This window comes from Neophocaena asiaeorientalis, unplaced genomic scaffold (assembly GCF_003031525.2).
Source record: "Neophocaena asiaeorientalis asiaeorientalis breed wild unplaced genomic scaffold, Neophocaena_asiaeorientalis_V1.1 scaffold155, whole genome shotgun sequence".
Classification (NCBI taxonomy): Eukaryota; Metazoa; Chordata; class Mammalia; order Artiodactyla; family Phocoenidae; genus Neophocaena; species Neophocaena asiaeorientalis.
The window spans coordinates 7,677,971-7,703,914 of NW_020173040.1; the positions used below are offsets into that span (position 1 = coordinate 7,677,971).

General features: G+C 43.7%; 1 protein-coding gene across 1 annotated transcript in view; it reads left to right on the forward strand.

Moving 5' to 3' along the window:
* Positions 1-20,205, forward strand: part of BNC1 (basonuclin zinc finger protein 1) — a 28,482-nt gene extending 8,277 nt beyond the window's left edge. Inside the window, exons 2-5 of the mRNA XM_024742809.1 lie at positions 10,011-10,110; positions 11,174-11,409; positions 13,412-15,258; positions 19,487-20,205. Coding sequence (XP_024598577.1) covers positions 10,011-10,110; positions 11,174-11,409; positions 13,412-15,258; positions 19,487-20,171 — 2,868 coding nt within the window. The 3' untranslated portion in view covers positions 20,172-20,205. The remainder of the gene's footprint in view (positions 1-10,010; positions 10,111-11,173; positions 11,410-13,411; positions 15,259-19,486) is intronic.
* Positions 20,206-25,944: the final 5,739 nt, after the last annotated feature.

Here is a 25,944-nt window from a genome sequence, read left to right on the forward strand (position 1 = left end):
AAAAAAAAAAAAAAAAAAAAAAAAAATTGGTTTCATTTTGTCAAACTACTAATGGAAGGTGAAGGCATGATGAACATCTGGTCCATGTGTAATTCTCCAGGTGGACATCAGTCCAGTGCTGCCAGCAGCAGATAAGCTACCTCAAACAAAAGGACCTCATGGGTTTTCTTCTCCCTTCATCCCAGTTGTCCTGGGACACCTGGAAAATGATGTTACTATTTTCAGAATCCTAGTTGTACCTCTGTGGTTTTGCATATGTTAGAAAAACAATGAAAAACTTAATGAAAAGTGTAAGAAGTTAGAGCAAAATGAGAGGAGGGAAGGTAGGGAGCACAAAACAAGAAAAAAAGCCAGTTCTGGTAAGAGAAGTTAGAAGTATAAAATGTGTGTTAAGAGGCAGAGTAGCTCCAAAGAGCAATGGGGTAGAGACCTCCCATCCTTGAATCAAGCATTTTCCCAAACCAGGAAGTCTAACTCTGCAGCCACAGAGAGAATGGGAATACAATTTCACTGGAGATGAAAAGAAAGTAAGTTCTGTCCCCACAAGCTAAGGGTGGTCCAGCCGCTTTAGAAGATGTTTTTTATTATATAGATGGGCAGTTTTTGATATGCACTGTAGATTTCCAGGACTCAAACATATGAAAAGCCATTGTCTATATTCAACATTTAAAAATACAACTTGGAAAAACCCGCATCATTTTTATTCTAAAGCTTGGTGACTTTTAAAAAGTGATTTGTGATTTAGCTGACTGGGTCCCTTGATTTCAAGTCGGGAAATTATGATTCTCAGAACTGAGAATCTGACACAGCCTTAGAATCTCATATTTAAGAGAGGACCATAGACTCTAAACTTGGCCTCAGTGATCTTTACTAGTTAGCAGTTTTTCACATGATTTTTATGTGTCACTCCACAGTCGATAGGAAGGTCAATGTGTAAATTAGGAACAGCATTTGGCTGCTAGTAAAAGAGCTCCTTAATAATGGTTGCCATCCTTTCTGCTCAGCCATCCTTAGGGCGTGACTTTGAGGTTGACCTCAAGTTTGCATCCATGAGGTCCAGCCATCATGTTCTTGTTCCAAGAAGGAGGAAGGAGGAAAGGCAAAGAATTCCCCCAGCTGAGTCAGGTCTCATTTATTTTTATTTTTTTTAACATCTTTATTGGAGTATAATTTCTTTACAAATGGTATGTTAGTTTCTGCTTTATAACAAAGTGAATCAGTTATACATATACATATATCCCCATATCTCCTCCCTCTTGCGTCTCCCTCCCACCCCTCTAGGTGGTCACAAAGCACCGAGCTGATCTCCCTGTGCTATGCGGCCGCTTCCCACTAGCTATCTCTTTTACACTTGGTAGTGTGTATATGTCCATGCCACTCTCTCACTTCGTCCCAGCTCACCCTTCCCCCTCCCCATGTCCTCAAGTCCATTCTCTACGTCTGCGTCTTTATTCCTGTCCTGACCCTAGGTTCTTCATAACCTTTTTTTTTTTTTTAGATTCCATGTATATGTGTTAGCATACGGTATTTGTTTTTCTCTTTCTGACTTACTTCAGTCTGTATGAGAGACTCCATGTCCATCCACCTCACTACAAATAACTCAATTTCGTTTCTTTTTATGGCTGAGTAATATTACATTGTATATATGTGCCACATCTTCTTTATCCATTCATTTGTCGATGGACACTTAGGTTGCTTCCATGTCCTGGCTATTGTAAATAGAGCTGCAATGAACATTGTGGTACATGACTGTTTTTGAATTATGGTTTTCTCAGAGTATATGCCCAGTAGTGGGATTGGTGGGTCATATGGTAGTTCTATTTTTAGTTTTTTGAGGAACCTCCATACTGTTCTCCGTAGTGTCAGCTCCCATTTGTAAGGAGCTTTCTGTAAAGCTCCACCCAGCCACTTCTGCTTGCACACATTGGTCAATCCTTAGTCACCTGGCCACCAAAGGAAACGTGGAAATTAAGGTTCCTTTACTAAGGCAGATCAGGCAAAGGATATTGGATGGGTGTCTGTGATTAGTAAGCATGGTGCGGCTTTCTCATCGTTTCATTCATTATTCTCTTAATACCAGTGGAAAGCTTACCAAGTATCAGGCCCAGTGCTAGCCACTAGGTATTGGTTTGGAGTTTCACTTTTGTTGCCTCTTTAGGGAATGATTCATTATAGAACAAGTTTTTGGAGGCCTTTATCATAGGTATTTTTGGTAGCTCTGTCTGTGCAGAGTCAGATCACTAGAGCCCAGAGGATCTAAGATCTTGCTTGTTGTAGACCTGGTAGCAACAACAGTTTCACTGTGGTAATTGGTCTTTTCAACTCTCCATCTGTATATCCTCATTAATATGACTAATAGGCCTCTGAGATAGGCAGGAACAGATATCCAGCCCATTTTATAGTCAAAGACTCCAAGGCATGGAGCTGAAGGTTATATGGCTTAACAAAAAGTAAGACATAGACTGAGGACATAGATTGTACTACCTCTCAGTGAAAGATGCTCAGTGTGATGAGGGGGAAGGAGTTTAGGTTCCCCAGCTCTGCCTCCAGAGGTGTCATTTTAACAGGCAAATCATATTAGTTTCATACTTTTTTCAAAGGCTCACTGTTAGACTTAGGACAAAACCATACTCCTTGGCCTGCCCCACAAGATCCTATGCACAGTGGTCTCTGTCACCTTTCTGACCCTCATTTTCTACCATTAACCTTACTAACTCCACTCCAGCTACCCTGGCCCCCTTTCTGTTCCCTGAGCACTTTCAGCCTCTTTTATGCCTCAGAGCCTTTGCACTTGCTCTGCCCGAAACACTCCTTCAATCTCCAGTTCTTCACTGGCTCCTTGCCATGCCTTAGGACTTAGTTCAAGTGTCACCTCCTCAAAAGCCTTTGATGATGACCCTGTCTAAAAGGCACTTACCAATACTCCTGCCTCTCCATGCCACCCAGTAAAATTGCTAGCCGAGCTTTCTGCTTATTTCTTCAATAGCGCTTACCTTATTCTGAAAAGGTATTGTTTGTTTGTTTACTTGTTTATTCTGTCTCTCTCTTGTAGAATATAAGCTCCTTGAGGGAAGGGACCTCATCATTCTCATTCAAAACTTTAGCCCCCAGAGTTTAGAATGCCTGGCTCATAAACACTCAGTAAATATTTATTCAGTGAATGGGGTTTCTTTACCATATGGAACTTTAATATCCTTATAGTTTCTGTCGAGATTAAATGAAACCATAGATATAAGTGCAGTTAGTACCAGGTACTGATAATTCAAGATATAATCTATGCTCAATATCCAGATTTGAGACCACCCTCAAGTAGCCTATAAGTTCCTAGCTTCCTCATCTATACAACGGGGTGGTGGTAAGAAATGAGATAACACATAGGTACTGCTTACTGCAGTGCCTCACACGTAATAAATAAGCAATCAGTATCATAAACTATGTAACCTTGGGCAAATTACAATCTTCCGTAAGTTCGTTTCCTGAGAATAATTCCCTCCTCACGGTGATGTAGTGAGGATTGAATGTGATCACCTATTACATACGAATGCCACCATGTGGAAGGGCAGACGCTGGAAGAATAGCTAGTCTCGCCTTTGGACTCAGAACTACCCAGTAGAATTTTGTGTGATGATGGAAGTGTTCTCCTCTCTGCTGTCCTGTACAATAGCCACTAGCCACATGTGGCTCCCAAGCACTTGAAATATGACTAAGTGACCAAAGAACTGAATTTTATTTTATTTTAATTAAGTAGCCACATGTGGCTAGTGGCTACTGTTGGACAAGGCAGACTAAGTAACTTAACCCTACAAAGTTGTCTGGCTGGTATGCAGTTCAGTCTTGTTCCTGAGCCAGATCGCAAATGACTTCCCTCAAAGGGGTCAATACCATGAATCTGGAAATCCCAAAAGTCCTCTATGATTTTTCTCCTCCTCACTTCCATCTGGTCCCCCAAGAGTATCCCCCTGAATTTATCTTCAGTGATATGAAAATGTTTGCATGTACTAGAGATGAAAACAGCTTTGAAGTGCACAGTTTTTACTCTCAAGCTCAATAATTCAAATCCCATCAAAGGCCTGCACTGTCTAGCAGTGGATGTCTGTGCATCTACCCCACTGTGTGCCTGCACTGGCCACTGCTAGGAGTTCAAGTCAGCATCTACTGACAAAAGGCCCATGGCAGCATCTCCCCAAGCTGAAGGTAGAGGGTATCTGGGAGAGGAAGTGGGACCCTCAAATCTACCTAAAATCTAGGTCATGACTTTCCATCCCCAAACTGAAAAAAACCAAATCATCCATCCTATACTGGGTGTATTAGTAATTTTGGGGTGAATGAATGAGCAAATGATAGTTACAAAAAGGAAAACCAGAATTTTGAATGTTGATTTGTAGCACATCAAAGTGATTAATAACAACTCGGAAATAGTCTGATTAAAATGAGTGCGTAAAAAGCAATAATCATGTCTTGATGAGTTCGGAATGTTGTAAACATCTATCTGTCTTATGTTTCTGAAGAATGGAACAAGTATCAGGATTCTGAAAGAAAGGATGTAAGTTTTAAGAGTTTTCCATTATTGATTTACATGAGTACTTTTTGTCCTGTAATTAGAATTTTTGATTTGATTTCATCTTAGAAGTTTTAATTTGTAGATAATGGTGCTATAATTTTACTACATCGTGGGATTCTGAGATGGGTAGAAAAAACCCAACGGCTTTAATATTGGAAGTTTTCTTAGACACTGTAATTAGCATTTTTAGTTCATAAATAATTCTTCTGAGATTTATTTCCATAGATGTTTAATGAGCTTTATTAAAGCCTTATTCAAACAGGTTCATATAGAACCACATGAATGTTTCTTATAAAGCAGCATTCATACATTGGAATTACAGATAAAACTGCTTAAAATTCAGTCCCCAAACTAGAAGCTGCTATAACTGTGAATAGTCAGGTTAGATCAGGGAGTGTCAACTGGGGGCAGTTTTGCCCCTAGGGGCATTTGACAATGTCTGGAAACATTTTGGTTTTCACAACTGGGGAAGGGAGGTGTTACTGTGGCACCTGGTGGGTAGAAACCAGGGATGCTGCTCGACATCCTACAATGCACAGGACAGCGCCCACCACAAATAATTATCCAGCTCAAAATGTCTATAATGCTGACGTTGAGAAACCCTGAGTTGGTGTCAAGAGATGCAGAAAAAAATGAGTTTCAACCTTAGGCTATGAAATGTGCTTGGAATTGTTCCCTCTGTAGTTTCACTGTGCTGGGCCTGAGATAGTGTCACTCAGAGTTTCCTGGGGGCTTCCCATGAGTCAGCCTTCTGAGCAGACTCTTTAGGGAGTGAAGGAAGTATGTGCTCAAGGACATCTTTCTCTAATTCAGGCAGGTCCTATTTTCCAAGTAAATAAAATGTGAATTCACTTTATATAGTTCCAATACCTTGTTTTTAAAGAATGAATAGCATCTTGAGGGACATAATCCAAAATAAGAACTTTTCTTCTTTTAAAAATTTCCATTAAAACAGTCATATTTGTAGAATGTAGGCGGTGAAATATTTCAGAGGTTTAGTACTAAGTGTGCCGGTAGCTATTGAGAGTATAGATGATTGGTTTGCCTGTGAGCTGACATTCAGGGAGTCGCAGGGAAGTTTAGAAGCTGGACAACATAAGAATGCTGCAAACTGAGGTAATGACACTCTTAAATTTTGACAGTGTGTAGCAGAAACTAAACCATTACTCATTTTTATCCTTTAACTTCCAGTCAAGATAACTATATAATTATGTGTGCAGGTATATAGATGTGTGTGTTTGTATATTTATCAATAATACATTTGTATATGTGTACACAAGTAGAAACTCTATAACCAAAAAGTAAAATAATTTCTGTCATTAGAGCAATATTTCTTGATCTTATTTTTCATTATTCACCCCCCCACACGCATCTAAGGAGACTTTAGAAATTTTTTTCTAATTGTGCCTACCACAATGAAATTTTAGTTTCACACCATATACTATATATCTGTTTATGTATGTATATGTGTGCTCTATACATAAAAAGAATGGAATAGCTTTCACCCTTTGGGGATGGTATACCCCAGATGAGAATGTATGCATTATTAGAGTGAGAGACTGTTCTGACCATCTGGAGTTCTTTATGTTATATTCTATGACTTTACAAAGAGCAAAACCCTTTTACCCGTATTTCCTGTTTTTTGATAGCCTGTTGAAGGGATTAGGTAACACTGTCGCTGTCTGCTGTACACCTCAGTTATAAACAGCCCTATTCCTTCACCTGAAAATCTCTGTCTAGTTGTTCTGTTCAGGCCCATTGTAATCCAAAAGAAATTGTAGATAACGGTCAAATCATGTAAAGTTTAACTTGTATTTAAGGAAGGTCACTGGTTTTTTAAAAGACTTTATTTTTTTAGAATACTTTTAGATCCATAGAAAAATTGAAAGGAAAGTACAAGGATTTCCCATATATCCCCTACCTCCACGTAGGCATAGCCTCCCCTATTTTCAACATCCCTCACCGGAGGGTACATTTGTTACAATTGATGAACCAACATTTGACACATCATAATCACCCAAAATCCATGGTTTAACCTTAGAGTTCACTCTTGGTGTTGTACACCCTATGGGTTTGGAAAAATGTACAATGACAAGTATCTATCATTATAGTATCATACAGAGTATTTTCACTGCCCTAAAAATCCTCTGTGTTCTTCCTGTTCATTCCCCAACCCCTGCCAACCCCCTGGCAACCACTGATCTTTTTACTGTCTCCATAGTTTTCCCTTTTCCAGAATGTTTTAAAGTTGGAATCATGCAGTATGTAGCCTTTTCAGATTGGCTTCTTTCACTTAATAATATGCATTTACATTTCCTCCATGTCTTTTCATGGCTTTATAGCTCATGTCTTTTTTGTGCTGAATAATATTCTGTTGTTTGGGTGTACCACAGTTCATCTATTTGCCAACTAAAGGACATCTTGTCTACTTCCAAGTCTTGGAAATTATGAATAAAGCTGCTATAAACATCCATGTGCAGGTTTTGTGTGGGCATAAGTTTTCAGCTTCTTTGGGTAAATACCAAAGAGTGCAGTTACTGGATTGTACGGTAAGAGTGTGCTTAGTTTTATAAAAAAACCACCAAACCGTCTTCCAAAGTAGCTTTATTACTATTTTGCGTTCTCATCAGCAATGAATGAGATTTCTGTTGCTCCACATCCTCACAATCATTTGATGCTGTCAGTGTTCTGGATTTTGGCCATTCTAATAGGAGTATAGTGGACTGATTTTTTAAAATAATATTTTTATCAAAATATAATTCAATAAAATTCACCCTTATAAAGTATACAACTGAGTGGTTTCACTGTATTCATTGAGTTGTGCAACCATCACTACTGCCTGATTTTAGAACATTTTCATCACCTCAGAAAGAAACTCTGGGGCTCCCCTGGTGGCGCAGTGGTTGAGAGTCCGCCTGCCGATGCAGGGGACACAGGTTCGTGCCCCGGTCCGGGAAGATCCCACATTCCATGGAGCGGTTGGACCCGTGAGCCATGGCCGCTGAGCCTGCGCGTCCGGAGCTTGTGCTCCGCAACGGGAGAGGCCACAACAGTGAGAGGCCCGCGTACCGCAAAAAAAAAAAAAAGAAAAGAAAAGAAACTCTGGTCAAAATTTAAACTATCTGTGTTTCAAAGGGTACTGTGAAGAAAGTGAAAGGATAAGCCAAGGATTGGAGAAAATATTTGCAAATCGTATATCTGGTAAGGGACTTGTACCTAGAGTATATAAAGAACTCTTATGACTCAATGCTAAAAAGACACCCCAATTTAAAAATGGGTGAAAGATCTGAACAGACATACAGATGGCCATCAAGCACATGAAAAGATGCTGAACACCATTAGCCGTCAGGGAAATGCAAATCAAAACCACAATGAGATACCACTTATGCCTGGTAGGATAACTACAGTAGAAAAGGCAAACAGTAACTAGTGTTGGTGGGGATGTGGAGAAATCAGAGCCCTCATAGACTGCTGGTAGGAATATAAACTTTAAAAAACAGTTTGGGATTTTTCTCAAAAAGTTAAACATAGAGTTACTATATGATCCAGCAGTTCTCCTCCTAGGAGTATATCCCACGCACTGCAACGAAGAGTAGCCCCCGCTGGCCGCAACTAGAGAAAGCCCACCCACAGACACAAAGACCCAACGCGGCCAAAAGTTAATTAATTAATTTTTTTTAAAAGATGAAAACAAAAAAGATAACCCTTTACCCCCACTACCACCCATTAGCAGTCACTCCTCATCCCTACCTGCTCCCCACGACCCCGGTAACCACTAGTCTGCTTTGTGCCTCTCTGGATTGGCCTGTTCTTGACAGTTCACATAAATGGAATCATTCCACCTGTGAGTTTTTGTACTTGGCTTCTTTCATTAGCATAATATTTTCAGAGTTCACCCATGTTTTAGCAGGTATCAGTACTTCATTCTTATTGCCTAGTGATATCCCATTGTATGGACATACCACATTTTGTTTATCCATTCATCAGCTGATCAATATTGAGGTTGTTTCCACTTCAGGGCTAATATAAATAATGCTGATTTTAAAGTTTGGGTACAAGTTTTGCGTGGATGTATGTCTTCAGTTCTCTTGAGCTTATACCTAGGAGTGGAATTGCTTGGTTGTATAGTAACTGTGTTTGTGAGGATCAGCCAGACTGTTTTCCAAAGTGGCTGCACCATTTTACAATCCCACCAGCAACTGATTTTTGAGTGAGGACTAGTTATATACTCCTTAAAGTGTCCTAGGCCAGATTCTCCTCTTCCCTGTCCCCACCCAAGGCCACATAGTCCCTTAATTGTCACATGGAGGGTTTAAACCCATAGTCATAGGGCTCTTTCATCCCCTCCAAACACAGAGACACTCCCCAGTGTCAAAGCTCTCTTGAATCATACAGATTCCACACAGCAGTGCTTCCCAGGAATCTCACTGACAGAGCTCCTGTGAGAACTTTTTCTCTTTAATAATAGATTACGTTCCTCAGACCTTTATCCCCTTTTGAGAAATTCATCTTAAAAATGCACGTGAAGTGGCCTTCCCTGGTGGCGCAGTGGTTGAGAGTCCACCTGCTGATGTGGGGGACACGGGTTTGTGCCCCGGTCCGGGAGGATCCCACATGCCGCGGAGCGGCTGGGCCCGTGAGCCATGGCTACTGAGCCTGTGCGTCCGGAGCCTGGGCTCCGCAACGGGAGAGGCCTCAACAGTGAGAGGCCCGCGTACCGCAAAAAAAAAAAAAATACACACGAAGCTTTGTTCTTAATACTAGAACTTTGTTGTCACGTACATCTCCAGTTTCAATTTCAGTTGTGTGTTTGTACACTCCACACCCCCACAGCACACCCGACATTTCGACTGCACCTGGGCATCGACGCAGGGCTTGTCCAGCCTGTGTGCATCTGTCGGTCACACAGTCCAGTGAGCGGGGTCAGGGAATCATCGTCAGTGTGGTCAGCCATTGCATGTCCTCAAATCTATCTTGATATTCAGCCTCTGCCTCATTTTGGGGGGTAACGAATTACACATGTGTGTTACTCTCAGTTCTGATTGCTCTCCTATTTACTTGTGTCAGGGTAGCCCTTGTATACCTTTCAGGGTTGCTGTTCTGGTCAACTTAGAGATTCAGTGAGAATGTGACTCTTCTTCACCCTTTCTGTGTCCTTAATAACAAGCAAGATGTTTCCTTCCCACCTGTAATCCTTTCTTATAAAGAGTTCTGGGATTTTAGCCCATTCTCGCATGCAGAATATCTGTGTAGCATGTTCACCGTCTCCAGGTCTGGGGCCAGCTTCCCCGCTTTCCAGGATACACTATACAGGTCTGGGCCTGGCACAGAGTGGGCACACATCACTCAAAGAACGTTGCTCAGTGGAGGAGTGTGTTTTGTTATGTAAATGTGATGTGTGTTCCACACCTCACTAACATGCCAGGTATCCCTGTGTTCTCTTCTGCAGGCCATCGGCTGTACTCTGAACTGTAGTTGCCAAAGCTTCAAACCAGGGAAAATAAACCACCGTCAGTGTGAGCAGTGCAGACATGGATGGGTGGCCCACGGTAACTTTATTTTGCCCCCTCTCTTGGCCTTTAGTGTACCCTTTAAATAACTTACAGTTATTCAGGAACAGATTTAATATCTAAGAATGACAGCTAACATTTGTAAGTTACTGCTATGTGCCAGGTAACAGCCTAAGAGCTTTATATATGTTATCTCTTTGAATCTTAACAACTCTATATGATAAGTGTTTATCAACCCCCTTCTAAAGATGTAGAAAATGGTGTTTCAGGGCTGTCATTCTGCAACAATAGAAATGTTCTGTGCTGCCTAATATAGTAAGTAGCCTCTAACGCAGGGTTGCTAGATGGAAAAACAATGCTCAGTTGAATCTGAATTTCAGTTAAACTATACATAATTTTTTAGCCTAAGTATATCCCAATGAATATTTTTGGTTTAAGTGTATACCACTTATTCATTTTTTATCTGAAATGTATATTCAAGTTTAATTTTTATTTGTTTATTTGCTATACCTGACAGCCCTACACTAGCCACATGTGGCTGCAAGCACTTGAAATGTGACTAGCGCAACTGGTGAACTGAATTTTTAGTTTTATTTAATGTTCATTAATTTAAATCTAAATTTGAATAGCCATATGTGACTGATGACTGTTGCATTGGACAGCATGGAGTTCAGTGGCTTAACTTGCCCAGCCCAACAACTAGATAGTGGCAGACCAGGGCTCAAACCCAGATCTGTTGGATTTCCAAGTCCAGGTTCTGCCCCAGACCCCATGCTTCCTGGTTTTCCATCCTCTTGATTATGCACCTGCCACCTTCGTTTTTACCTGTTTTCCATGCACAGTCCCTACTTGCGGCTGTTTTACTCCTTAGGTATGCCACAGGAAAGGGAGAAAAGAAGCCTCTCAGGCTAGTCCATTTTATTTTAGAAGTTCCTGAGAATAACTTGGAGCCAGATAGCTATTAAGATTATTAATTGTTTGCATATTTGTGGTTTTTCTACTGGAACAAATAACTGAGAGTTAGCGCTAACCTACTTCTGTGCAGTGTTTCTCTTAAAAGTAGAATCTTGAAAAACGATATTTCTTCAATTCACTTTTTCAGCTCTAAGTAAGCTAAGGATTCCCCCCGTGTATCCAGCAAGCCAGGTGGAGATTGTTCAGTCCAACGTGGTGTTTGCTATCAGCAGCCTCATGCTGTATGGGACCCAGGCCATCCCTGTTCGCCTGAAAATCCTACTGGACCGGCTCTTCAGTGTGTTGAAGCAAGATGAGGTTCTCCAGATCCTCCATGCCTTGGACTGGACCCTCCAGGATTACATCCGTGGATACGTGCTGCAGGTATGGGGACCATGGGCACTGTTCTCCTAGAATGTCTTCCGAAGCTCGTGTCCATGGAACTGATGTAACCCAGTTGCCTACAGTGAGTGCTACAGCCATTGGTAGTCATCCTTCCCTTTCATAGTTATTTCTAATGTCTTAAGCCCTACCTCATGTTCTGGGTGAAATCCAGTGCCTTTCCTCAAGGTATCTGTAAGACTTGAGGATGCGGGAGCATTACATATTCTCTAATTTAGGTTTCACTCAGCCAGCTCTTCCACAGTCAGCCATTTGCCCCATCCTTGGTGCTGCCTCCGTTTCTTTTATTATCCTCAAACTATTTACTGACACAAGACATCATGTTTCAGATTTTACTGAGAGTGTGGGGTTGAGGAAGGGAACTTACATTGCAGAACGGCACAGCAAACAGTTACAGTTTCATGCCACACCTTCCTGTTCTTTAAAGCCCTCTGCCATCCATCCTACTGCTAATTTTCCTACCCAGGCTCCATCACCTTGTGATATTTCTGTGTGCATGCTCTGGCTCATTCTCTCTCTGCCTCCCCAGTTCCTTTTGGCCTCCTCGCATTTTCTCTACGTCTCTCCATCATTCCATGCCTTTCGTCCCTTCTCTCATCTCTTTCCTTTGCAGAGTAGTTGTACCTCTTTTTCTGTACCATACTGTGGGGGGTAGGCCTTACGCTTCCTATCCAGAGAGGCTATCAAGGTGTTTCAACAGCAAAGAACATATTCCCTGGTGTGAATTCTGTCATTTCTCTGACATATGAAACAGCTACAGCATTTTCTTTCTTGTCACTACGCTAGAAAATGTCAGCTAACTTTGATAAAAATTTCAACGAAATGGGCGGATGAATGTTATTTCCAAGACTAACATACACTTCAGTCTAACTTAGCTGGGCCATAACCCTGAAACAAACACTAATAACAACCATTTATTGACTTAGACCCTCTTCCAGTAATCTCACAAGGTAGGTAGATTATCCCCATTTTCCAGTTGGAAAACCAGAGACTGAGTGCTTCTAAATCTTGCTGAAGTCACTCAGCTTGTATGCAGCAGACTGAGAATTTGAACCCACTTCTTTTGAACTCTGACAATGCCTCCAGTCTTCCTCTGGAAACATGTTTGCTCACCTCAAGTGCAGGACCCCCAGCAGGCTAGAAACCACCTTTTATGTAGAGCAGCATTATGATCTTACATTATGACATAGATCAATATTTAATGATCCTAATAATCTTGCTTTCTAGTGTTAGGATTAAAAATATGGAATCAATTACCTTGAACCTCTAGTGCATGAAAAATTTATGATGTTACATTCCTCATCATCTTCAGAACTCTTACATGCACTGTGAAAAATCTCAGTAGGCCATCAAATACATGTTCTGTGATAAAATATTTATTGTAGTTTTGGGAAAAGTTAGGCCTTGCTAGAGTTTGAAAGATCTCCAACACTCCAGTGTAATTACAGCTCTGCTTTGTGAACATAGGCAATAGATCAATACAGGTTCATTTGTTTTTCAATGTTAGTTGCTTGGGAAAGATTATTAAACTTGCAGCGAATAAATACTTGAACTATATCTAGGCCTGATTGCCTCATCTATACTCTTTAGATAAAGAAGTTACTATTGTTCAAATGATACATATTTTAATTTTAGTGGAGGAAAATTATGCCTGATGCAAGACAACCAATTCGTTTGAAATAAGATGGAAAATAATCACCAAACTTCCCTTAGGCTTGAGTGATATCATTTTATTTCTCTCTTCTGGACCACTGCTTACCTTTGTGCAGTTTATTTTCTGGACAGAGTTTCTGTCCTAGGACAGTGGGGTGAGCGAGGGCTGAACTCATCAAGCCTTGTGCTCACAGGGGTGTCTTTTTCTAATACGTACGAAAGTGCCCTGTGGTGCTGGTGGAGGCCCTGGCCACATACGTGGTTCCTTTCTTAGAGAAAAGGGTAAGGAATTGTAAATTAATTGCCCTTTTTAATTCTGGTTTGGGTTTAGGATGCATCAGGAAAGGTGTTGGATCACTGGAGCATCATGACCAGTGAGGAAGAGGTGGCCACCTTGCAGCAGTTCCTTCGTTTTGGAGAGACCAAGTCTATCGTTGAGCTCATGGTAATTCAAGAGAAGGAAGAGCAGTCCATCATCATCCCGCCCTCCACGGCGAACGTAGATATCAGGGCTTTCATCGAGAGCTGCAGCCACCGGAGTGGCAGCCTCCCCCCTCCTGTAGACAAAGGAAACACCGGCAGTATACACCCCTTTGAGAACCTCATAAACAACATGACCTTCATGCTCCCCTTTCAGTTCTTCAACCCCGTGCCTCCCGCACTGATAGGGTCAGTGCCCGAACCATATGTGCTGGAGCAGGGTCAGGACCAAAGTCAGGACCCCAAACAGGAAATCCACGGACCCTTCCCCAACAGCAGCTTCTTAACTTCCAGTTCCACCCCATTTCAGGTTGAAAAAGAGCAGTGTCTAAACTGTCCAGGTCCTGTTACTAAAAAGGAAGACAGTGCCCATTTAAGTGACTCCAGCTCATACAACATCATCACAAAGCTCGAAAGGACACAGTTGTCCCCAGAGGGCAAAGTGAAGTCTGAGAGGAACAGCCTCGGCACAAAGAAGGGCCGGGTGTTCTGTACAGCGTGTGAGAAGACCTTCTACGACAAAGGCACCCTCAAGATCCACTACAATGCCGTCCACCTGAAGATCAAGCATAAGTGCACCATCGAAGGCTGTAACATGGTGTTCAGCTCCCTGAGGAGCCGGAACCGCCACAGCGCCAACCCCAACCCCCGGCTGCACATGCCAATGAACAGAAACAACAGGGACAAAGACCTGAGGAACAGCCTGAACCTGGCTGCCTCTGAGAGCTATAAGCGCCCCGGTTTCAGGGTGACTTCTCCAGACTGTCGACCTTTCCCTGGCTACACTGGTTCAGGGGAGGATTCCCGGAGCCAGCCAGCCTTCCCAAGCATCGGCCAAAACGGAGTGCTTTTTCCCAACCTGAAGACGGTCCAGCCGGTCCTTCCTTTCTACCGCAGTCCGGCCACCCCGGCTGAGCTAGCAAACACACCTGGGATGCTACCTTCCCTCCCTCTGCTGTCCTCTTCAATCCCGGAACAACTGGTTTCCAACGAAATGCCATTCGATGCCCTGCCCAAGAAGAAATCACGCAAGTCCAGTATGCCCATCAAAATAGAGAAGGAGGCTGTGGAGATAGTGGATGAGAAGAGGCACACGCTCAGCTCAGATGAAGACATGCCCCTGCAGGTGGTCAGTGAAGACGAGCTGGAGGCCTGCAGCCCCCGGTCAGACAGAGCCCCATTGGGAAGCTTAGGGAAGCCTGGTCCTGAAGGAGAGAGGCCCTGCCATCTCAAACCGGCGATCGAGTCCAGCGGAGCCCTCCGCCAAACCCCCGAGCAGGCCACATACAACTTGGAGAGGGAGACTGAGCAGAAGTCAGTGCTGACCGTGGTGCCACGGGAAGGGGAGGATGGTGGCCGTGAACCTCACCTCACCCCCGGGGTGGAGCCCTGTGTCCCTTTTCCTGACTACGTCAAACTGCAGCAGCGCCTGCTGGCTGGGGGCCTCCTCAGTGCTTTGTCCAGCCGGGGGATGGCTTTTCCTTGTTTTGAAGATTCCAAAGAGCTGGAGCACTCAGGTCAGCACACATTAGCGAGGCCGAAGGAGGAAAATCGCTTCCAGTGTGACATCTGCAAGAAGACTTTTAAAAACGCTTGCGGTGTGAAGATGCATCACAAGAACCTGCATGCCAAAGAAACGCACACATGCACGATGGAGGGCTGTAAGGCCACGTTCCCCTCCCGCAGGAGCAGAGACAGGTAAGACGTCTGGTGGCAATCATTTCTTCCAAGGCAGGGGTTCTTAAACTTTAGCATGCATCTGAGTCACCTGGAGGGTTGTTAAAACAGACTTCTGAGCCCTCCCCCTAGAATTTCTGCTTCACTTGGTCTGGGATGAGATGTGAGAGTTTGCATTGCTGAGTTCCCAGGGGACACTGATGCTATTCCAGGGACCACAGATTGAGAAACGGTGTTCTATAGCTCCAGATTCCTGGATTTTCAATTCCAGAATGTAAACTCATTTAGCCACAAAACCTGACCTGAAATGATGTGAGGCTATTTTAATCTTTTTAAATCTCCCTTTGTGTGGATTTTTTTACTGTATATTCCGTACAGAAATGTTAATGGATTTATTATGGGGGCATTGCCATGACATGACAGTATATGCATCATTCTGCCTTTTTAAAGCCTGAGAAATTCTGGATTCAGAAACATCTGGCCCCAAGGGCTTGGGATAAGGCGTCATGAACTAGTTCACACAATAGAGGGGGAGGAAGCGGGGGAGCTTTTAAAGTTAGGATTGTAGCTCCCCAAAACTTGTCTGATTTTCATTTCACACTATGAAGTCCACAGAATGAAACGTTTTCTCCGATTTCTATTTAACCACTATTTTTGAAAGGAAGAATGACTGCCTGATTGAAGATTTTTGAATACTAAGCTATCAAAGAGTAAAGGCAATTCACAGGTTATTTCAGTGTCTGTGATGTATGCTTCAAAGATGAGAAGTCTTTCAGTGCCGGGTTTTCATGACCCCACCACACAGAGTCAGACTGTTTGTACAGAGTGCCCGGGTATAGAGTATCTCTCATCGCTCTGGGGACACAGCACTGGCATTACTATCTTACTTGTGCTTTTCTTAATGAACTTGAGTCGCATAACCACTCTTCAGGTCGCCTTCCTCCCCAGCCTGTAAAGGGAAGAGGAAGCTTACCAAAAGATGACCCCAGGAGGCTTTAAGGAGAGAACCAGCTCACTGATGAAATGTAGCATTGTGGATGCTAAATGGTTCACAGAATATCAAAATGTTACCTTCTCTCAAACAAGCTTGACTTCGAGCAGCTCAACACCACCATTGCCTCAGTCCAAGTTGTAGCACCTAATTTATTAAGAGGGTGAAAATGTATAGACTCCCACACACATTCCTGGACAGGGCTCCTAAGAACACACACATTGTCTTGAGCAGAGAGGGTACGGCAGGGGTGATATTAGTTAAAATTCCTGTTTCTGTTGCTGGATGTTGCACCAAACCACCAAGATACCCAAATTAGTGAGCCAATGCCCCTCCTCCACCCTCCAAGAAGGGTGTTCGATCGTGAATAAGCTGTCGTTATAAAGAAGAGATAGTCATATCGGTCAGGTTATCCTTGATATTTATGATACTGTTCTGACCTACATTGTCTACTAAATTAGAAGACATATTGAATTTAAGATACTATTTATATTTATTTTTCATATATTTAACATTTTCTTATTTTGGAACCTATTTGTGATGCAAACCTCCTGCCCCACCACAGGAAAACATCTTTCGTTCTAAATGTAAACCACTAATTCTAGTAGTCTAGAACTTGGACTGCATTTTCCCTAGAATCTGTGATTAAAATGATACTATTTTAAACAGGACGTTGTGAGCAGTCCCGGGCCCACCACCATTTTTCTGAGTCAGAGATGAGAATTGCATGGCTGTAATGATAACTGATGTCCTCTCTTCAAGCCACTGCTACTGCCAACAGCAGTTCCTAGGACCCATCACAAAGGGACGAGGACAGCACTGTGGATACTTATCCAACAAATAGTTAATAACCTTCTGTGTTAGGTGCTCTAGACACAGTCCCTGCCCACGAAGGCCAGTGGGGAAGACAGAGCAGTAAGCAGGTGATTACAGCTGAAGGTGGTGGCTGCTAGAAGCGGGGGTGTTCTGTTACGGGCACATGGGAGGGCGCCTAACCAAACTCTCTGAGAAGTTAGGGATGGTTTCCCAGAGGAGTTCTGTCTAATCCAGCAGCTTGCAGAAGTTTTGGTCTCACAGCCCCTTTACAAATTCTTAAAACCTCAAGACCCTCAAGAACTTTTGTCTATTTGGGTTTATATCTATCAATATTTACTGTATTAGAAATTAAAATTGAAAAAATACGTATCACATCACTTAAAAAACCTATTATGCATTACCATTACATTTTTATGAAAAATAACTACATTTTCTGGATCAAAAACTTAGTGAGAAGTGGCTTTGTTTTACATTTTGCAAACATCTTTAATGTCTGGTCTGGTAGAAGACGACTGGGTTCTCATACCAGCTTCTGCATTCAATCTGTTGCAATATCACAGGTCACGTAGCCTCTGGAAAACTCCACTCTACACTAGTGACAGAATGAGCCTGAAAAGGGAAAACAATGTCTTAGTATCATCATGAAAGGAGTCTGACTTGAGGGACATCCTGAAAGGATCTCAGGGACCACTAGGGGTACCCAGACCGCAATTTGAAAACCACTGGTCTCAGCTAATCTAAATAGTCACAAACGGGAGGGAAGAGTTGGAGGGGGGAGGTGTAGAGGTTGAAGGGAAGAAATGCAGACCTGGGCAGTAGGCACAGCATTAGTCCTGGAAACAGAAAGCCTGGCACGTGGTCCACAGGGTTTTTGAAGCTGTGGTACTCACTGGTCTCAGGGGACATGGCACCTTGGGAAGTGCATCTAACCCTCTGAGGATGGTTAAGGAGGAGAGAGGGCTTCCCACATGTTAGCTCTTGGTGTTCATGGGATCCTCAGGAGTTGAGCAAAGGGCCCAGAGGTTTGCTTTGTTGCATCAGGGACCTTTCTGTGCAAGGTGTTCCAGTAAATGTGTTTGTCAGACGTTTTTTTTGACCACTTGTGTATACTGGAACCTGTATGTCAATCTAATGTCTGGTTTTCTGCCGAGACATACCTGCCCCTTCAACCCAGGGTGCTGACATAATCACAGGGCAGAGTTGCAGTTGAGAAGAGCTGCTTGCAAAGTGGGTGATCTGGGAGTATAATTCTGATTATGTCCCAAGAAAAGAATGTATAAGAGGATTAAAAAGAAGTTCAGAAGTAAATTTGATACATTTTATGAGTAACACCCCTTCCATATGTCCTTGGAGATTTAGAAGAGAAAATTTGATTCCTTGTCATTTAGGTGAGGGTGTTTTTCCCAGTTTGACCCTGGCATGCATTCTGATCTGTGTTGGAGGAGGTATTTTCCCTGTTTGGAATAATTCTCCAATCACCTTTAAGATTGTACCCTCTGGTAAGGGGTGTTTTCGCTCGTCAATAGTTAGGGGATCTCCGAGCAAGGCTGACATTGATTGACAAGTTACATCCAAATGATATCTTATGAGTAAAAGGCATGTGTCCTAATGGATACTTATTATCTGCCCTTTAGGAGTAATCATTGGGTAGATGGTTGGCAGTGTGCTCACGGTGCTGCATTTGCAGGATTTCTGCCTGGTATATAGTGAAATGTTGCAGATCTGAACTAAACTTAGCACACATACACCCATGCACACACATACAATTTCTAGCCAGTCAGATTATCACACCTGTAGAACTGGCGTGGGGGTGAGCATGCAAATACTCTAGACCACCATGCAAGCCACATAGGAAATTTAAAATTTTCTGGTAGCCACATTGAAAAAGTAAAAAGAAACAAGTGAAGTAAGTGTTAGTAACATATTTTATTTCACTCAGCCTATCCAAAATATTATCATTTTAGTATATGTCATAGCCACCTTTCAGGTGCTCATACACTTATGAGTAGCTGTCATACTGGACAGTGCAGCTCTAGAAGATAAAATGTCCTGGTTTCATTGAAATAAAGTCCTCTGCTTAGTTCCTTATTGTCTGTGACCAGTTTTCTTCTGGGATCTCCTGGTTCCAGTGTCCCAGTTGAACTGGCCTAACTGAAGTAGTCTAGCCATTCTCTAAAGATGAGGTACCAGAACTTACGTGTCAATCAGATCGTGGAAACTGAAGAGAACTACATATTCTGTTGACCTTTCTGGTCAAATGCTAACTTGTGACAAGTGGTGAACGGCAGTGAGCAGTGTCCACCACACACACACTGTATCACTTCTTGCATGCCACAAGCTTTCCTGGTATCTGCCTAGTGTCTCTACGCAGAATGAAGGCTGTCTTTAACACAACAGAAACAACAGCCCAACCCGTTGCTAACCGTCTTTTCACTCTTGTAGACACAGTTCAAACCTAAACCTCCACCAAAAAGTGTTGACTCAAGAAGTGTTGGAGAGCGGTGAAGACCATTTCCATGCAGCTTACTTGTTGAAAGATATGGCTAAGGAGGCCTGTCAGGATGTGGCTTTCACACAGCAAGCCTCCCCGACATCTGTCATCTTCAAGGGAACGAGTCGGATGGGCAGCCTGGTTTACCCAGTAGCCCAAGTCCACAGCGCCAGCCTGGAGAGCTACACCTCCGGTCCACCAAGCGAGGGCACCATCCTGGATTTGAGTACTACCTCGAGCATGAAATCGGAGAGTAGCAGCCATTCCTCCTGGGACTCAGACGGGGCAAGCGAGGAAGGCACCGTGCTCATGGAGGACAGCGATGGCAACTGTGAAGGGGCGAGCCTGGTCCCCGGGGAGGATGACTATCCCATCTGCGTCCTGATGGAGAAGGCCGACCAGAGCCTTGCCAGCCTGCCGTCTGGGCTGCCCATAACATGTCACCTCTGCCAAAAGACGTACAGTAATAAAGGGACCTTCAGGGCTCACTACAAAACTGTGCACCTCCGCCAGCTCCACAAGTGCAAAGTCCCGGGCTGCAACACCATGTTCTCGTCTGTTCGAAGTCGAAACAGACACAGCCAGAACCCCAACCTGCACAAAAGCCTAGCCTCCTCTCCAAGTCACCTCCAGTAACAAGGTAGTGGACCACGTTTGCTCAGATAAGCATTTGTCGTAATTCAGGAATAAGGTAGTCCAAAGAAAAGCTTCTAACTCTGTTTAGTTACCATTTGGGGCAAGCGAGGCGAAGAATATTTGAGTTGACTTCATAGTCTTCGACAGCAGGATGAGCAGAAGACAAGCCTCGTGAGAAGTTGCCATTGGGGTGGCGTTTCCTATTATTTTTCTTAGCCCAGGAGGTTTACCACTGACATAACAAAAACTTGCAGAAACGTGGTTTTCCCCAGATTTGTTTACACATTCCCTGGGAGAGCTCCAGGTCTGCAAGTTGACAGCAGGGTCCCAGGACCTGGGGGCAGCTTGAAGTGAGGCTTGTAGTATTAAGGGTCAGTCGAGTGTCCTGGGACACAGACTGTCACCACGGGTGACACCAGGAGCCACTCCCAAAGATCACATTTTTGAGTCCCTGCTTTAATGAGTCTGAAATCCAAACTGGAGTTTGGGAAAATGACTGTTTGAGACTATTCCTCCATTTAGATTGGAGAATTGCCTTTTTTCCCCCTGAAGATCTCATGTGTTACTCCAGGGAGTTCTGAAAGGAAGCACGTTGGCCTCTAATACGTAGGAACACAAATGTTACCCAGGATCTTAGTTCTCGCTCTGTAACACGCGTTAAGAAGCTAGGGGGAAATACTTCATGCACTTAAAAATAGCGGTCTTCAATTTAATTTAAAATGTTTGCTAATATTTAATTTGTGTTTATGTTCTGTGAGTGTTTGTGGTGAGTGCAGACATGTCACAGTGTGACCTCTGGGTCTCTGCTCAAAAGCAGAACAAGTGACAACCTAAACTGCAAAACCACTGCCCATTTTTGTTTGGTGACCTTCAGCGTCTGTTCATTTAGATCCCCTGTGGAACAAACGCAGGCATGATTCTGGCAGGACCATTTGTATATATTCAGCCAGAGTGTTTAGAGAATGTGGTCCTGATGGTGGTTGTGCATTTTCATTATCACTGGATCCCTCAGTCTTCACCCTTTTATAAACGTGTAAGATTAGGATGAACTTTTGAATTTACACGGTAGAAAGAAAAGTAGGACATTATTGCCATACTGTATGTCTTAATATTTAACTTATTCTGAAATATATTCTGTACCATTATACACATTTGCTGTTGTAGAAAAGAAGCATAATAGGTCCTGTGACAGGAGACCCTGTCCTGAAATTCGGCATTTACAATACCCTAAAAGTCCATGGGTGGGAAAAAGAAATTGATTTTGTATTAAAACTTCAAGTTAATCACCTTTTTAAACTCATGGTTGGTTTGAGTAATGAAAAGCATCCTTAAAGAGAATTGGGGCTTTATAAGAGATACTATATTCCTCTGACCCAAAGGTGAAAAAAGCCAATAACCTGTTACTGATTATTTCAACATTTTTTTAAATAAATGTGACAACTTAAAATTTGTCTCTGCTTAAAGTGAGATGTATCTTTCAACTGTTTTGTTACCCAGCTGTTTAATATTCCGTTGTCCCCAAAGTGGAAAAATTTGTATACAAATGAGTTTTCTATGATTTAATAAAAATATATGACACACTTTTTGTTTAAAAAGGCAAACCTTTGTCAAAGCAGTTTTGTCATACATAGTGCATGTTGTGTGAGTGCATGTGATCATCTCACACACACACACACACACTTACAAATTTTACAGATCTAACCACTCAGGGAAGGTCTGGTGGACAGGAATCAGTAACTACTGCCCCATCCTAACAGGAACTGCAGCAGTTCATGAGTTGCAAAGAAATCAAGTGGTTACTTCACTGGGAGGAGGGGCTAGGTATCACTTATCAAGGAAAATACAGGGATTTTTAAAAATCTATGCTATCAAAAAAAAAAAAATCTATGCTATCAAAGATAAGTCTTATGGCCAATGCTCAAAATGGAATGTAATGAAAGATTTAAGCCTCTTCTTTCTTTCTTAAATACGCAGGGTTTTTTTAAATTTTTATTGGAGTATAGTTGCTCTACAATGCTGTATTAGTTTCTGCTGTACAGCAAAGTGAGTCAGCTATACGTATGCATATATCCCCTCTTTTTTGGATTTCCTTCCCATTTAGGTCACCACAGAGCATTGAGTAGAGTTGCTTGTGCTAGACAGTAGGTACTCATTAGTTACCTATTTTATACATTAAAGTAAGTTTTTATTACTTATCTTTTAACAACTTTGCCTCTTTCTTCTACCCTTCCAACATATAGATAAAAGCACAATCCCACCTACCCATCCAGCCCCCCTCTCAGGTGATGTCAGTGTCCCTGCTTCTTATTTCAGTGGGAGAATAGGAGTCATCAGAGGGGAACTTTCTTAGCTACTGGCATCTGCACTGCTCCTGCCCGGCTCTGGGGCATGTCATCTCTTGCCTGGATGACTGCTGTAACCTCCTCACTGGTCTGCTGCATCCATTCTCATCTCCCACAGTATCCAGAATGTCCTTCTAAGTTACAGATCCAGTCCTGTAGGGCCCCAGCTTGAAACCCTCCAAGGTTTCCCTTTAGCAGTTAGTGTAAAATCCAGAGACCCTCCCAAGGCCTACAAGGCCCTAAAACATTTTCCTGCCCCTGCTGCTTCTCCATTCTCTTTTCATTACAGTCTTTGTCAGCCGTCTCTCCCTCCCTCTCACGATAGCAGCTGTTCCAAACCTCCAGTTTGCAAGGTCCCACCCCGTGGACTGGTCATATTCACAGAGCTGACCTCACTTCCTGCTCTCTGAGAATTAGAGAGTGGGAACCCCTTCAGCTTCTCCCCCGGTGCCCACCAGCCCCCATCCATTTGTCTGTATTCATATCCATCCTCATGTGGTCACATCTGCCTGGACCTCCTGAGAATCTATCTTGTGCCTGGCAGACAGTCAACAGTGAGCTGCAGGCTTCTGTGAGAAGGTGACCAGGATCCCCCCTGCACTCCCACCGCCCATTTTGCCCTCACACGCAGAACCGTCACAGCCTCCTTAGGTTCATCACCTCCCACTGAGGGATCCGAGTCTCCCTAACTCAACCTTTCTGATTTTATCCATGTGTGCCTGGGTGGCTACGTTAGTCTGGGTCCTCTAAGAAGCAGATGCCAGTAGGACTAAATGTACAAGGATGGTATTAAGAGGCACTCTTGAGAGAAAATAGGGAGTTGGGGAAAGCGGGAGGAGCCGGCAGATGCAATGCAGGGCTGACCCCAAGTAAAGAAAGGAAGGAGGGAAGATTGGGTGAAAGTATCTTGAGACCGCCATGTACCTGAGGAAGGTTCAGCACGGCCTTTGGGGAGTCCCTGTGTCCAGATGAACCATCTGAGCAGTCAGCCCCCATCTCCTGGGAGTGGGTTCCCTGGGAATCATTTCCCTGCCATGCTCCGTCTTGGCTGCGAGCAACCCATGGGAAGTGTGGCCACTGCAAACGTGGCAGTGGACGTAGAGCATGATAGCTGTAGCAGTTGGCCAAATCTTACCTTTCTAAAGCCCCTGGGTCCTGTTCAAGGTGCATTCAAACCTATATTTTTTCTCTAGACTCAAAAGATGTGTTCGTTTTCTTTTTGAAGACTGATGCTCTCACCTCATCCCTCCGGCTGCCTCAAGGTTGTCGTTCCATCACTTTTCTCCTCTCCCATTCATTATCAAATTCGTCTTTCTAATGGTTCCATCTCTCTAGCCTGTGACATTTGCAAATCGCTCTCATCTCAACGATTAAAAGAAAGAAAAAAGAAGCTCTCTGTCCCCCCTCCCCCGATCCCTTCTGGTGACTCTTCTTTCCTCCTTGTGCACCCAATTTCCTTAGAATAGTAGACTTTGCTTCTGTCCTATGGCTGCACTAATCTTGCTCCCAGATGGCCATATCCAAAGGACACGTTTGGTTCTTTGGTGAACACTGGTCCCTCCCTGGCCTTTTTCTCTCCTCATGCTCGTGCTCTTGGATGTCATTCATCCTCGTGACTTGCAACCCCAGCAGGATCCCTCCAGAGCTGCCCTCTTGCCTGTTGGTTATCATGGAATAACCCACAGCATCTCCAGTTCAACTTGTCCTCAGCTCAGTTTGTCGTTTCCCCACCAATCAAACATTTTTCTCCTTCTGTTTCCTCGGATTGAGGGAGTGGTGCCATCACCTGGCCAACCCAAGCTAAGACACTGGGGGCGGTACTGAGCATGGTTAAGAGCATAGCCAGTACTGAGTATGGTTAAGAGCATAGCCGGTACTGAGTATGGTTAAGAGCATAGCCGGTACTGAGTATGGTTAAGAGCATAGCTCTTTAGGTCTGACTGCCCTTGGCTGTTCCACATACTAACCTGGTGACCTTGGCCAAGTAACAGCTTCCCTGGGTCTCAGTTTGCTCATCTGTATCATGAGTATAAAAATACACTCATGAGCTTCGATAGTTCATGATGAGACTCAAATGACATGGTGTATATGAAACACGTAGCACAGTGCCTGGCACGTACACCCTCAGCAAACATTAGCCGTAAGCATCGTCTTTGTCACCATCATCATCCCTATCCTAGACTTCTCCTTTCATCTCACTCCCAACAACAGCACTCAGTCACCAAATCCAAACGGCTCTACCTGCGCAAACGCTCTCACGTCCTTCCCCTCTTTCCTGCTCACCATCGATGTCAGTTCATCAAGGCAACCCTCCGCGCCGTTCTCTGAGAGTACTTCAGCAGCCTCCTATTTTTATTTCTCTCTCAAATCCAACCTCCAGACAGCAGCCCAAGGTCTGACGGTGCCACCCGCTCCAGGGACTTGCCGTCCAGCCAGGCCTCAGCCAGGCTGACCCCCTGCAGTGGCCCCACAATCCTGGGGCTAGTCAGGCCCCGAAGGCCCTGCATATGCTGCTTGCTCTGCAGGAATCGCCTTTCCAGTCTCTGACCCACTAACCCTTGGTCCTCCTTTGAGACTCAGCTCAGGTGTCATCACTTCCTGAAAGCCCCTGGTGACCTCGCTGTCTCTCCCTCTCAGTGTTGAGTGAAATGAGCCAGTTCTTGGCACCCATGTGCTGTCAGGTTTACCCACAGACTTGCCCTCCCCCACCCCAGCCCCTCCTTTGGCAGGTCTACTGTCAGCATTCACCCCTCACCAAGGGGCTTTACTTGTGACCTCTGGCTGTCAGTCAACAGAGAACCCTCTACCGTGTGCCAAGCATGCTGATCACACAGTGGTAAATGTAATAGACATGGTCCCTGCTCTTGTGGAGTTTAAAGCCCAGCAAGGAAGACTGATAATGAGCCAAAACATTTAAAAATGACACAAGCTGAATTTCCAGAAGAGAGGTCTCTCTATCTTCAACCTCTCTCACTAGCATCCCTTCCTGCAAGGCCCACCCAACTGAGGGCATGGGGTCATGACCTCCCCGTGACCTCCCCTCCTCAAGGTTGGGCACTCTGTCTCCACGCCCAGGTGTGTGGCTGCTTAAATGTAACTTAACTGTCACTTGCCTGCAGGTCCCCAAACCTTCAGCCTTGTGGGTCATCCTTCTGTTTATATTCACATTAAATAACGCCCACACTTTAAGAGGACTCATCTCAGCAATCACTTTCTCCATCAGCCTTTGAACATTAAAAACACACAAGCCTCCCAGATTCTGGGAGCAAACTTTCAAATCAATACAACTTCAACTGACAGATGAAAACTAGCTTCTTTGCCCTTAATCCTAGGGATCTGATAATATTCACTCCTCCAATCAAGCTTTCAAAAACCCTTTTCTCCCTCCTCTAGCAGAGGGTCAAAGACCATGGGGGCATAAATATGGCCTA